Here is a 12,232-nt window from a genome sequence, read left to right as displayed (position 1 = left end):
CTCCCCGGTGGCGCAGCGGTTGAGCGCTGGGTTGCGAAGCTGCCCGCGGCCTCTGCGGCGCCGGTTCAATCCCTGGCTGCTCCCCGGCCACTGGAGGAGGGTCCCGCATGGCGCGCAGACCTCTCCTGCCACCCGCTGCTCCCCTCAGCAGTGTACTTCGGTCCTTCTGCCTGCTCTGCTCCCCGCTCTGGCTCTGGTGAATTCTCTCACCCTCCCGTGCTTCTGACTGTACCCAGTGCATGTATAAACAAAACAAACAAACAAACCAGCAAACAAATAAATAAAGCATGCCTCTATTAAAAAAAAAAAAAAAAAGTTTGGTATTGAAACAAAAACAGACACACAGACCAATGGAACCAGATAGAGAGCCAAGAAATAAAGCCATACTTATATGAACAACTAAACTTTGACAGAGGAGCAGAGCAAAGAATATGCAATGGAACATGGACAGTTTGTTTAATAAATGGTGCTGGGAAAACTGGACCTCCACATGCAAAAAATGAAACTAGACCACTATCTCTCACCATGCACAAAAATCAACTCAAAATGGATAAAAGAACTGGACATAAGACCTGAAACTATAACATATATAGAAGAAAATATAGGTAAAACACTACAAGACACACATCTCAAAAACATCTTTAAAGACTCATCCTCCAGAGCAGTGACAGTGACAGTGAAGGCAAAGATAAAACACCTGGGATCACATCAAACTGAAAAGCTTCTGCACAGCAAAAGAGACATTACCCAAAACAGAGAGACATCCCACTAACTGGGAAAAAAATCTTTGCACTCCATTCAACTGATAAGGGACTGATCACAAAGATACACAAAGAACTCACAGGACTCAACAAAAACAACATAAACAATCCAGTCAAGAAATGGGCAGAAGAACTTAAAAGACATTTCTCCAAAGAGGAAATGCAAATGGCCAACAGGCATATGAAAAAATGTTCAACATCACTTGTCATCAGGGAAATGCAAATCAAAACCACGTGGAGGGCCTCCCCTGGTGGCACAGGCAGTTGAGCACTGCGCTGTGAAGCTGTCCACAGCTTCTACAGTGCCAGTTGATCCCAGCCGGCCAGCGAGGGTCTCACATAGCACCAGAGACCTCTCCTGTCGTGCCCACTGTTCCCCTCAGCAGTGTATTTCGTCAGTCTGCCTGTTCTGTTCCCCGCTCTGTCTCTGGTGAATCCTCTCACCCTCCCGCAGATCTGGCCTGTACCATGGTTCTTGTGTAAATAAATAAATCTTAAAAAAAAAAAAAAACACTGAGATACCACCTTACACCAGTAAGAATGGCACATATCAAAAAAACAAGCAACAACAAATGTTGGTGAGGATGTGGTGAAAAAGGAACTCTCCTATATTGCTAGTGGGAGTGCAAACTGGTCCAACCACTATGGAAAGCTGTCTGGCGGTTCCTCAGTCTACTAAAAATGGAGCTACGATACGACCCAGCAATTCCACTCCTAGGGATCTACCCAAAGGACACAAAAACATTGATTTAAAAGAACACCTGTACACATGTGTTTATTGCAGCACTATTTACTATAGGTAAAACCTGGAAACAACCCAAATGCCAAAAAATAGATGACTGGATCAAGAAGATGTGGTATATATACACAATGGAATATTATTCAGCAATCAAAAAAGATAAAACTCATGCCATTTGCAGCAACATGGATGGAGCAGAAGGAATTATTCTCAGTGAAATAAGCCAGAAGGAAAAACAAAAATACAGGATGGTTTGATTTATAAGAGAGAATATAGGGGAAACAAATAAGACATTAATGTAAAAAGAAAATAATAGTAACAGTACAAAACACAACAAAGCAAAACCAGACAATTACAAACCAGAGATATACTGCAGGGGAGGTGGAGGGAGAGGGGGGAGAGGGATGGAGGGAGGGGCACAGACGACTGTGGTGATGGTGTATAGGTGCCTTGGGGAAGGAAATTCTATGGGGACTCAATCTGAGGGGGTGGGGGGAAGCAAATATTGTTTAAAAATAAAAACAATAAGGGCCTCCCCTGGTGGCGCAGCAGTTGAGCACTGGGTTGCAAGGCTGCCCGCAGCCTCTGCAGCACCAGTTCGATCCCTGCAGCACCAGTTCGATCCCCAGCCAACGGCGAGGGTCCCACACACACACAAAAAAAATAATAATAATAATAATTAAATAAATAAAATAATGAAAAGGTAAAACTAAATAAATAAAAAGAACCTTTATAAACATGATTTCCAAAGAGTACATACTAGTCCATTCTCAAGACACTTTATATGCCCATCCCATCATTTTTCTACATATGTCTGCACATGTATCTATCTAGGTTAGTATCACTTTCCAGAACATGACAAGTGAAAATATAATGAGATTTAAAGTTTTAACATTAATATGTCAATTGGATTCATCAGTTTAAGCCCTAACTGCTTTTTTGAAAAAGAGAGTTATTTCAGTGTTCCCAATACATAAAGTAATACTTCAAAAAACAAAGGTGCAGGCTCAATCCTTAGCTCCAAGAAGTCAGATAAGAGATTAGAATAGGTACTGAAGTTGTTCTCTACTAAATAGAAGTAGAATTTGTAAGAGTTGGTTTTATTGACTTAAAGTAATGCTACTTCCCAAAAGGACCATGCTTCTTCCTCATTTGAGCTCTCAGAAAGTCATTTACCATCTGCTCTAAGGGGGAAATTTATAAATCACACATCTTTTCTGTTTTTTTTTTTAAAGATTTATTTATTTATGCATACAAGAACTGGGGTACAGGCCAGAACTGTGAGGGGGTGAGAGGATTCACCAGAGACAAGAGTGGGGAACAGAACAGGCAGATCTACTGAAATACACTGCTGAGGGGAGCAGCAGGGCAAGTTAGGAGAGGTCCACTGCACCATGTGGGTTGCTCCCTGGCCGGAGATCGAACTCATACTGCAGTGGCTGTGGATAGCTTCACAGGTGGCGTCTTAACCCCTTGCTTCACCAGGGAGGCCCAAACCACACATCTCTTCTATCCCCTTCCTCTTTGATCAAGATAGCAGGTAGTGAAAGTCTATACCAGCAATATAACAATACAACTTCAGCTGAAGACACTTCTTCCACAGACCAGGATTAAGTAGGCCTATAACAGTACCAGCGTCCTCTGCTGGCCATTACATTGGTTTGTCTGGATGAGTGTCCAATCAGTCCTCAAAGCTCTTACCACTCAACTGCACTTGGAATGGCAGTTGAATGAACTTTAAATGATCTTGCCTCTGAATAGCAAAACCCTAAAGGAGATGTGCTATGAGACAGAAGGCATCAATAAAAGCTGTTTTTTTTTACTAAATACTCCAGTTTTTGCAAAATAAAAACTAAAAGAAATTTAATAGCACAATTACAAAGAAATTAATGACATTAAAAGTTGACATCAGGGCCTCCCGTGGTGGCGCAGCAGTTGAGCGCTGGGTTGCGAAGCTGCCTGCAGCCTCTGCAGTGCCAGTTCGATCCCGGGCCACCGGCAAGGGTCCCACATGGCACGCAGACTTCTCCTGCCACCCACTGCTCCCCTCAGCGGTGTATGTCGTCGGTCTGCCTGTCTGTTCCCCGCTCTGGTTCTGGTGAATTCTCTCGCCCTCCTGCGCTTCTGACTGTACCCAGTGCTTGTATAAATAAATAAATAAATCTTAAAAAAAAAAAAAAGAGTTGACATCATTGAAAGCTGGAGATCAATATGTATAATGAGAATCTGTCATCACAGTGCAAATGTGTTACCTGGAACACAAGTCAATGTAAGAAATGTCATATTGTTTTTTTTTTAATGTATTGCTTTACATAAAGATACAATTTAACCCTAAGAAAACTAGACTATAAGGAATTTGCTATCTTTTTAAAAAAGAACGCTGTTCAGTCTTGGATTTCTTGGAAAGGTTACCTGGAACATATGAAAGGCCAGCTTTTCATTGTACTCCCACTGCCTGATGGCTTGCTCCACATCTGGAGGCACAGGAATAGGGCCGTCACCTGTGCTGGAAGCCATGTGGTAAAAGTCAGAAATCTTTGCCAGCTGCTCTCGAAGATATCTGGTAGATATTTGTGTCCACTCTGCATTGAAAAAAACAAACAAAAAAAAATTGCATTTCTGGGCAATGACAGGTGGAAGAATTAACTTTCTGTCCCCCTCTCTGATTATTGTAAAGATGTGCTAATAGAACAAACATCTACTACATAAAAATGGCTTTTGCATGCAGTTTAGAAGAGCATGCCCACCCCGAAGCCCTCAGTACTTACTGCATAACACTAGAGTGACATGGACTGCCCTGCACAGCCACAAGAAACACTAGCCAGGTATTGGTTAGATCAATTGGCCCTGCCCTTATGCCTCTGTGACTCTTAAAATGGGAGGTGGAAATGCCACATAAGAATTAGTGCATTAATTAGCATCTGGGGATGCTTCCTGTCAAACAACCCTCTGTATTAAACAACAGAGTGCATAACAAAACTATCAAAGGCACAAGCAGGAAATGGAATGATGGAGGTGAGTCCTTCAAGAAATCTCAAGTCTATACCAAAAGAATTTATAATCCCCCAAACACAACCATCTTATGGTATGTTTTCAGGCCCCAAATCATGTTTTAAACATGCCTAATTAAGAGATGCTATGACAGCCCTCCCTGGTGGCCTAGGGGTTAAGCTCCGTGTTATCACCTCCACAGCCTGAGTTCATCCCTGGCCAGGGAGCTAACCCATATATGGCCCAGCAGACCTCTCCTCTCTTGCCTGCTGCTCCCCTTCGCAGTGCATTTCAGCCTGTTTTGCTCCCCACTCTGTCTCTGGTGAATCTTCTCACTCCACCACCCCACACCTCTGGCCTACACCCCAGTTCTTCTATGCAAAAAAGGGGGGGAAAAGAGGTGCGACAATGCATGGCATTCAATGCCACCTGGCCCCTAGTGTCCTCCACTCTCCCCAAGGATTTGACAGGGATACTAGTGGCTGCCCTCTGGACAACCAACTGGACCTTCAATGTTCTTACTCTCCTCAACCAAAACAAGACACCTCAGAACCTTTTCACAATAGTGAGCAACAAAAGGTAGGAAACTGGGAAGGAACTGGAAAAATTAGATTTTAAATATCACTAAAATTCAAAAATGCCTTCCACAGGGGCACAAATTAAATCAGTGTGTTGCCTCTGGCAACCATGAGGGATATGATGCCAACTTTAGCCCATTCTGTGGATAAAAAATGTAATAATTGCACGCTCACAGCCAAATTTCCCCAAGGATTAGCAAAACAGCATTTCAGAAGAAACCATCCTACTGAATCATTACCACATAATGCCATTTTCCCATTAATTCAGCAATAGGTCCTCCCACCTCCTTATTTTTAAAGGAAGCTATTTTGACAAAAGTAAGAGTAAAAAACTAAACGTGTTAGGAATTGAGTGCTTTGTTTTTATTTTTTAAGTACTGTTAAAAAACACTTGACAACAGTACCTAGAGATAACTACTGTTAAGTTTTGCTCTAAACCACTTCTTTTAATTGTGTCTTATTTAAAATTAAAATTAAAATGCATGTGTTCAACTCCAGGAATAAGTCACTGCAAAAAGATAAACAAATACTAGGTCAACATTCTGTGCATAGTATAACAGTTTTTCAGAAAACACCACCAATAATCATTATCATAAAAATTAACTCACTGACATTAAAAATAAAACAGTAGATTATCAATGTTATCTGGAGCCCCTGTTATGGGCTACAGAGTAACGACATTCATTTGTTCAATCAGAATGCCAACCATTGAATGAGATGAGCTTAGCTTAGCTATAATAAGCAAAACCAAAAATTACAAGGATCCAAATCCTAGCTTTTTGTGACAAGCTTGTTATTAACTCACTGTCAGTATGGTACTATTCTCATTATCTCCCCACAGAATATTTTAGCCTCAAGAGATAAAAATAACATATTCACACAACCCTCCTCTGTGTAGGGTATATTTTCTTTATCAGACTATTTTTGAAAATACAGAATATATGTTCAATGTAGAAAATTTATAATGTAGATACGAAAACAGAAGGAAAAAAATGGAATTCTGTCTCTAGTAGTCACCAGATATTTTAAAACATCTTTTCAGTCTTTTTTTTCCTTTATGTATGCTTCAATTGTTCATATAAACATGTCTTTAAAAGATAAATAGCTGGGCCTTTCTGGTGGCACAGCAGTTGAGCGCTGGGTTGCGAAGCTGCCTGCGGCCTCTGCGGCGCCGGTTCGATCCCCGGCTGCTCCCCGGCCACAGGAGGAGGGTCCCACATGGCGTGCAGACCTCTCCTGCCGCCCGCTGCTCCCCTCAGCAGTGTACTTCGGTCCTTCTGCCTGCTCTGCTCCCGGCTCTGGCTCTGGTGAATTCTCTCACCCTCCCGCACTTCTGACTGTACCCAGTGCATGTATAAACAAAACAAACAAACAAATAAATAAATAATAAAATAAAACATGCCTCTATAAAAAAATAAATAAGTAAAAGATAAAAAGCTGACTACACCATTTCACAATATGGAATCCTTTTAGAACCTAAGTGGAACCTAAATGTAGCTCTCCCAATAGTCTATTTTAACTTTTAATGGTATTTAACTGACATTAAGTTATCCTATCAATCAGATAGACTCAGAGATCTGGGAAAGTAGATCAGTAAAAACAATTAAGATGCATACAAAAATGTTTTTAAACAATTGAAAACAGAAATTAAATGGCCAATAGTATTACGATCATTAGGATTCACTGGCAACACTCAGGCTCAGGATTGGTGATTACAGGGAGCAATGTAGGAAGCAGTAGCCGGACAGGTCCTCAACCTGAGGCATAGTGAGTCCAAAGGGACACGCTCAACAAATGCCAAGCCTTGGGCCCCAACCACCATGTTCTCGATTAGTTGGTCTAAAATAGGGGCCAGTGTGGGGGGACAAAAAAAAAAAGATGGCTAGGGAAGAATCAAAAGTAGAAAATATGCAGAGTGACCAAAGAGGCTACTCTGAAAGTGGAGCAGTTCTAAATTCAAACAACTCAGAGGTTATGACCATGCTGGCAGCATCCTGATGCTAAGAAGCACTTAAGGGCCATGAAGCCTATTTCATAAAGTTCATGAATGTTGACTGTAACTGCAAGTAACACCAGGGATCAGAATTGAAAAGAATTTAGACAATGCTCTCCCAAATGCCCAAGAATCCCTGAACCACCATTCCTTCTGTGTTAATGCCCAACCCCCTAAGTAGAAGGGGTTCCAGAGGTCATGCATTTCACACCATATTTTTCAGATGCAGGCACTGTATGTTTACTAAAGGTCACACAGATAAAGCAATGAACAAAAAAGACATAAAAATACTATGTAAATTAATAAGCATGATGGGCAAGAGCACTGCTATGCCAGTTATGTTAAGTTCCTAGGCCTGGATTACCTGCCACATTGAAAAGACAACTGGGAATTCAGTGGAGTAGAAACACATGGCCTGGCAGCAAATAAAGAACATGCTAAAAGCAGCCAGGCTTCCAGAAAAGGTGGCCTGACAGTGAGGTCAGCAGGTAACACAGGCAGCATTTGCTGGTATTGGCAGAATAAGCTTAAAATAGATGGGCCCTGGGTTCGAATCCCATCCCTGCTGCTCAGTCACGTGACCTAGTGCAAGAAAGCCAGCCTTGGCTAAATCTCAGTGTCTTTATCTGTACAAGAGGGATTAACAAGATATATGTCAGAATTAGGTGGATGCAGAAATGATTAGCAAGTGGCAACTAGCATCAACATTAGTGTGATGAAAACATTTTAGAAAAGAAACTAACAGACCTTGACTGTCAAAACAGACGTCTGTCACCGATCTGAGACCCTGCCTGTGCCTCCGCTGAGCTGCCAGTACCTCATACAGTGTTCTGGAAATGTATTTGTGGAATCATTAAATGTCAGTATCGTGGTTCAAAAACCATCAATGGATCCACAATCCTTATGAATTAAGGCCAAACTCCTCAGTTAGGAATTAAAACAACTTCAAATACTATCTATCACCACAGCTCTGCTAGCTCAAGCGGCTTTCCCTCTAACTCAGAAGCTATGACGCTCTCTCCACCTACAATACTTTCTCTGCTCACCTATACTTATGGTGGAAATTGTTTAGGACACAATTAAAATATGACATCAAATGTCACTAGCCCACTCTAGTCTCTGGACCCCATCCCACCACCTAGAGGGGATCTCCCTCTCTTCTCTGACTTAGAATTTTCTCCACTTCCTCCATTCCCATAATACTGTAACTCTCAATTTCTAAGTAGTGACTTGAATCAACCCTCCAGAGTTCTCCCAAAGTAACTACTATATAAAGTACTTCCCCAATTACTCTGACTCTCAAATCTTCACATAGACACTTCACTTTATTGGTTAAGCTCATCACTAGAATGTTTCAAATACCACTATAGGGAAAATTCCAAATTCCTGCTCTACAACACTCAGAATTTATTACAACCAATACCACTATGAGCATCGGCTGATCAACATGCCACAAAAAGCCCATCCTGATACTGAACTTATCATTCCTTTCAATAAGTTTACAGTAAAAATAAATATACATCATTTAATTTTATGTAGGCTCATTTCCCAAGCTACATTCTTTCCTTTAATCACCCACTATGCAAAATAAATGCAAAAGAAATATGTATTTTTTTAAATTCCCACCAAGTCCAGAGACTAGGCACATAAGTTTCAGGTGGGATGCTTGATACAGACTTTAAATCAAAGGTAATGGGCTCCTTGATGGAACAATCTGTACCCTCATAAATTCTTCCTGAGGCAACAATAAAAAGTTCTTGCCTCTCCTCTGGAACAGCATGGCTCTCAAATCTGCAGGATGTAGTAGATTTAACCAGCCTGACTTTCAAGCAGACTCAATAGGGAAAAAAACTTCCAGTACAAAGATGATGTTTCACATTCAATTTCTGAACACTCAATAAGAAAGACTGAAAGATTTTCCACCATAAATGACTCATCATTTTTCTGTTGTTAAAAATCTTCTTTGATTGAAGGCGTGAACAGATACTGATAAAGTAAAAAGACAACCCACACACTGGGGACAATATTTGCAAATCACATCATCAGATAAGAGACTTGAATCTTGAAAATATAATGAACTATCATAATCCAAAAATAGAAAGGTAAGCCATTCTTTAAAATGGACAAAGAATCTGAACAAACACTTCTCCAAAGAAGACAAATGGCTGGTAAATACATATACAAAAATGCTCAATGCTCAATATCATTCACCAACCAGGAAAATGCAAATCAAAACCACAATGGACACTTACCACTAGGAACAGTTATAAACAGAAAGATAGATAATAACAAGTGGTGGTGAAGATGTATAAAAATAAGAGTCCTCATCCTTTGTTGATGGGAATGTAAAATGGTGCAATCAACGTGGAAACCAGTCTGGTGTTCCTTAAAACCCAGCAATTCCGTAACTAGTGACATACACAAGAAAAATGTAGTCAAATGCAAACAAATGATTGTTGAGCATGATTAAAAAGTGAGAGCAACCCAAATGTCTACCAACTGATGAATGGATAAATAAAATGTGTTACTTGCCACACAATGTGTTACCACGTCAGAAGAGGGAGTGAATTACTGATCTATACCACAACATGGATAGACCTTGAAATTATGATGCTAAATGAAAGAAACCAGTTTCAAAGGAGTATATGTCATGTGATTTCATTTATATGAAATGTCCAGAATTGGCTCATCTATGGGACTATTTTAATTGCCTGGGGCTAAGAAGGATTGAGAGGAAATGGGTGATGAAAATACCCTAAAATGTGGGGATGGTTTCACAACTCTGTGAATACACTGAACACCACTAAAAGGCATACTCTGAATAAATTGTAAAGCATGTGAATCATAGCTCAATAACGCTATTATATAATTTTACAAAGTTGTCCGTGAACACAGAATTACCTGTCGCAGACTCCTACTTAGTGCAAATGCAGAGTACCAGTTTTTATCTGGATGAGTAATTTTAATATACTGTTTTTAACTGGATGTTTCTCTCTAGTTTTATTTATTGAAATTAATAATTACTTGGAGATCACGGCGACAACTCAAGATAAAATAAAAACCATGTGCATTTAGCAGCAAACATTAAATGCCTACTGTGGGCCAGAAGCTCTAGCGGGGTCCGAGCCACAAAGGTGAGGAGTAAGCAGCCCCAACCTGAGGCAATTCATCCCAAAGGTAGGAAGACACCCAGGGATACTGACAACAATGAGGTAAGTGTTCTGATGAGGCAGGGAAAACAGAAGCAGCAGGGGGCAGGTATAAGGAAGCTCCACAGCCTGAAAGAGAATGTGCGAGAGCAAGATAAAGGGAAGATAAAGAGTCATGAGGAAGACTCCTAGGTATGTTCCCAAAGGACACAGAAACATCAATTCCAAAGAGCACCTGCACCCCCATGTTTATAGCAGCACTATTTACAATAGCTAAGCTTTGGAAACAACCCAAATGCCCAAAAATAGATGACTGGATCAAGAAGATGTGGTACATATACACCACGGAATATTACTCAGCATTCAAAAAAGATAAACACATGCAATTTGCAGCAACATGGATGGTGCTGGAAGGGATCATGCTCAGCGAAATAAGCCAGAAAGAAAAAGAAAAATACTGGATGGTCTCACTCATAGCAGGAATCTAGAAAATTTAAATAAGGGACCAGGAAAAAGAATAACTATAAGAAAGAAAATATCAAAATCAACAAACAGCTATGAACCAGAGACACACTATGTGGGGTGGGGGGCGGGGAAAGGAGGGATTGGGGTCAAAATAAGGGGGTTGTAATTGTATGGGGAATATAAAAATAAAATTTAAATAATAAAAACAATAATAAAATTAAAAAAAAAAGAGTCATGAGGAAGGATGGGAAGGTAACCCAGACCAGAGGTCCTCACAGGCTACTGCACAAAATAACCACCAGAGGGCGTAAACATACAGCTCTGGCTCCCACTCCAGAGACGTTCACTCCACAGGTCTGCAGTAGGTTCCAGAAATCTCCATTTACAACCAGCAGCCAAGAAGTCTCTGACCCGGTCACTGACAAGGTATGGGGTTTGGTCTTATCACAAATAATTAAAAGCCACTGAAACATTTTAAGCAAAGGAATGACAAGATCAGATATGTAAATTAAGACTCAGGGAGTTGTGGAGCAAACAAATGGAAATTGACTGCAAAGTCCAGTTGAGGAGATGACTGGAGGGAACCAAACTCAGAGTGTGGTTCTGGCAAGTGAAGTACCAGCAGAAACAGTCCCAGGGACAGGTGGATTTGTTGTGCAGAGGAGGGATACCGGCTGTGCATGAATGGGCCCCCTGTCCTCCTCCAAGCCCAGAGCAGGTGCTCACTACTGTGATGGCCAAGAGCGCAGGGTCTGGAGTCAGGCACCCTGCTTCCAGGCCTGGGCCCCTGCACTTGCCTGCTCTGGAGTAGGGCAAATCGCTCAGTCTCTGGTGCCTCAGCCATCTGTCTATAAAACGGGGCTAATAGGGTTATTCTGAAAACTAAGTAAGATATGCTTATAACTGTGAGTAGCCAAAGCGCAGGCTTGGGAGAAAGCAAACTTAATGATTTATTAGGGTGGCACAGACAGGAGCCCCACAGATGGGCAGGAAGCAAGCTCAGGTGATCTGGAGCTCACAGAATGGTCCAGGCAGGGAAGACAGGGGAGGACTTGCTGCCACCGGTACATCTGTACAGGTGTTTGGATGGGTGTGAGCAGACAGCCAAGGGAGAGTGACAATCTGTTTCTTTTTGAAGGTTAAGAAAATGGTGGGGGTGGAGAAGGAAGTCCAGAAAGAGAGGCAAAGGTCTGCCCTCCCACTATGAGCAAGGGGCACTATGCCCACAGAGCAAATAGTGGAGTCAAAGGAGGGATAATACCCAAAAAGATAGGGCCATTATAAGGCAAGCTATAAACAGATCTAAATAACTGCACAAGTGTGTGAGAGATTCCACACAAGGACTTCAGAGTAAAAAGAGACCAGAATGGCCAACAGAGGAAAGGGGGCCAACAAGGAAACCACAGGAGGATGAAGACGACGATATGCTGGCAGGAGCAGGACTGTCCAGAGGCGGCAGAAAACACCCAAGTGCACATTTCCTCCACTCAGCTGCCAGTGGAAGCCAACACCTCAGGAGCACATCAGTTTGGTAGGTTTGTCCTTCCCATTGCCAG

The 12,232-nt window shown here is 41.6% G+C and overlaps 1 protein-coding gene across 3 annotated transcripts in view; it reads right to left on the bottom strand.

The window, feature by feature from the left end:
- The window catches only part of MED12L (mediator complex subunit 12L), a gene marked incomplete at both ends in the record, with an annotated part of 372,007 nt that overhangs the window by 304,395 nt on the left and 55,380 nt on the right, over positions 1–12,232 (bottom strand). For all 3 annotated transcript variants that reach the window (XM_084232379.1, XM_084232380.1, XM_084232381.1), the window contains one exon: positions 3,913–4,082. In XM_084232379.1, the coding sequence (XP_084088505.1) occupies positions 3,913–4,082 (170 nt within the window). The remainder of the gene's footprint in view (positions 1–3,912; positions 4,083–12,232) is intronic.

This window comes from Talpa europaea (assembly GCF_964194135.1).
Source record: "Talpa europaea genome assembly, chromosome: 4".
NCBI classification, from domain to species: Eukaryota; Metazoa; Chordata; class Mammalia; order Eulipotyphla; family Talpidae; genus Talpa; species Talpa europaea.
Note: the sequence above shows the minus strand (reverse complement) of the source record. Positions and strands in the feature narration are given on the sequence as shown.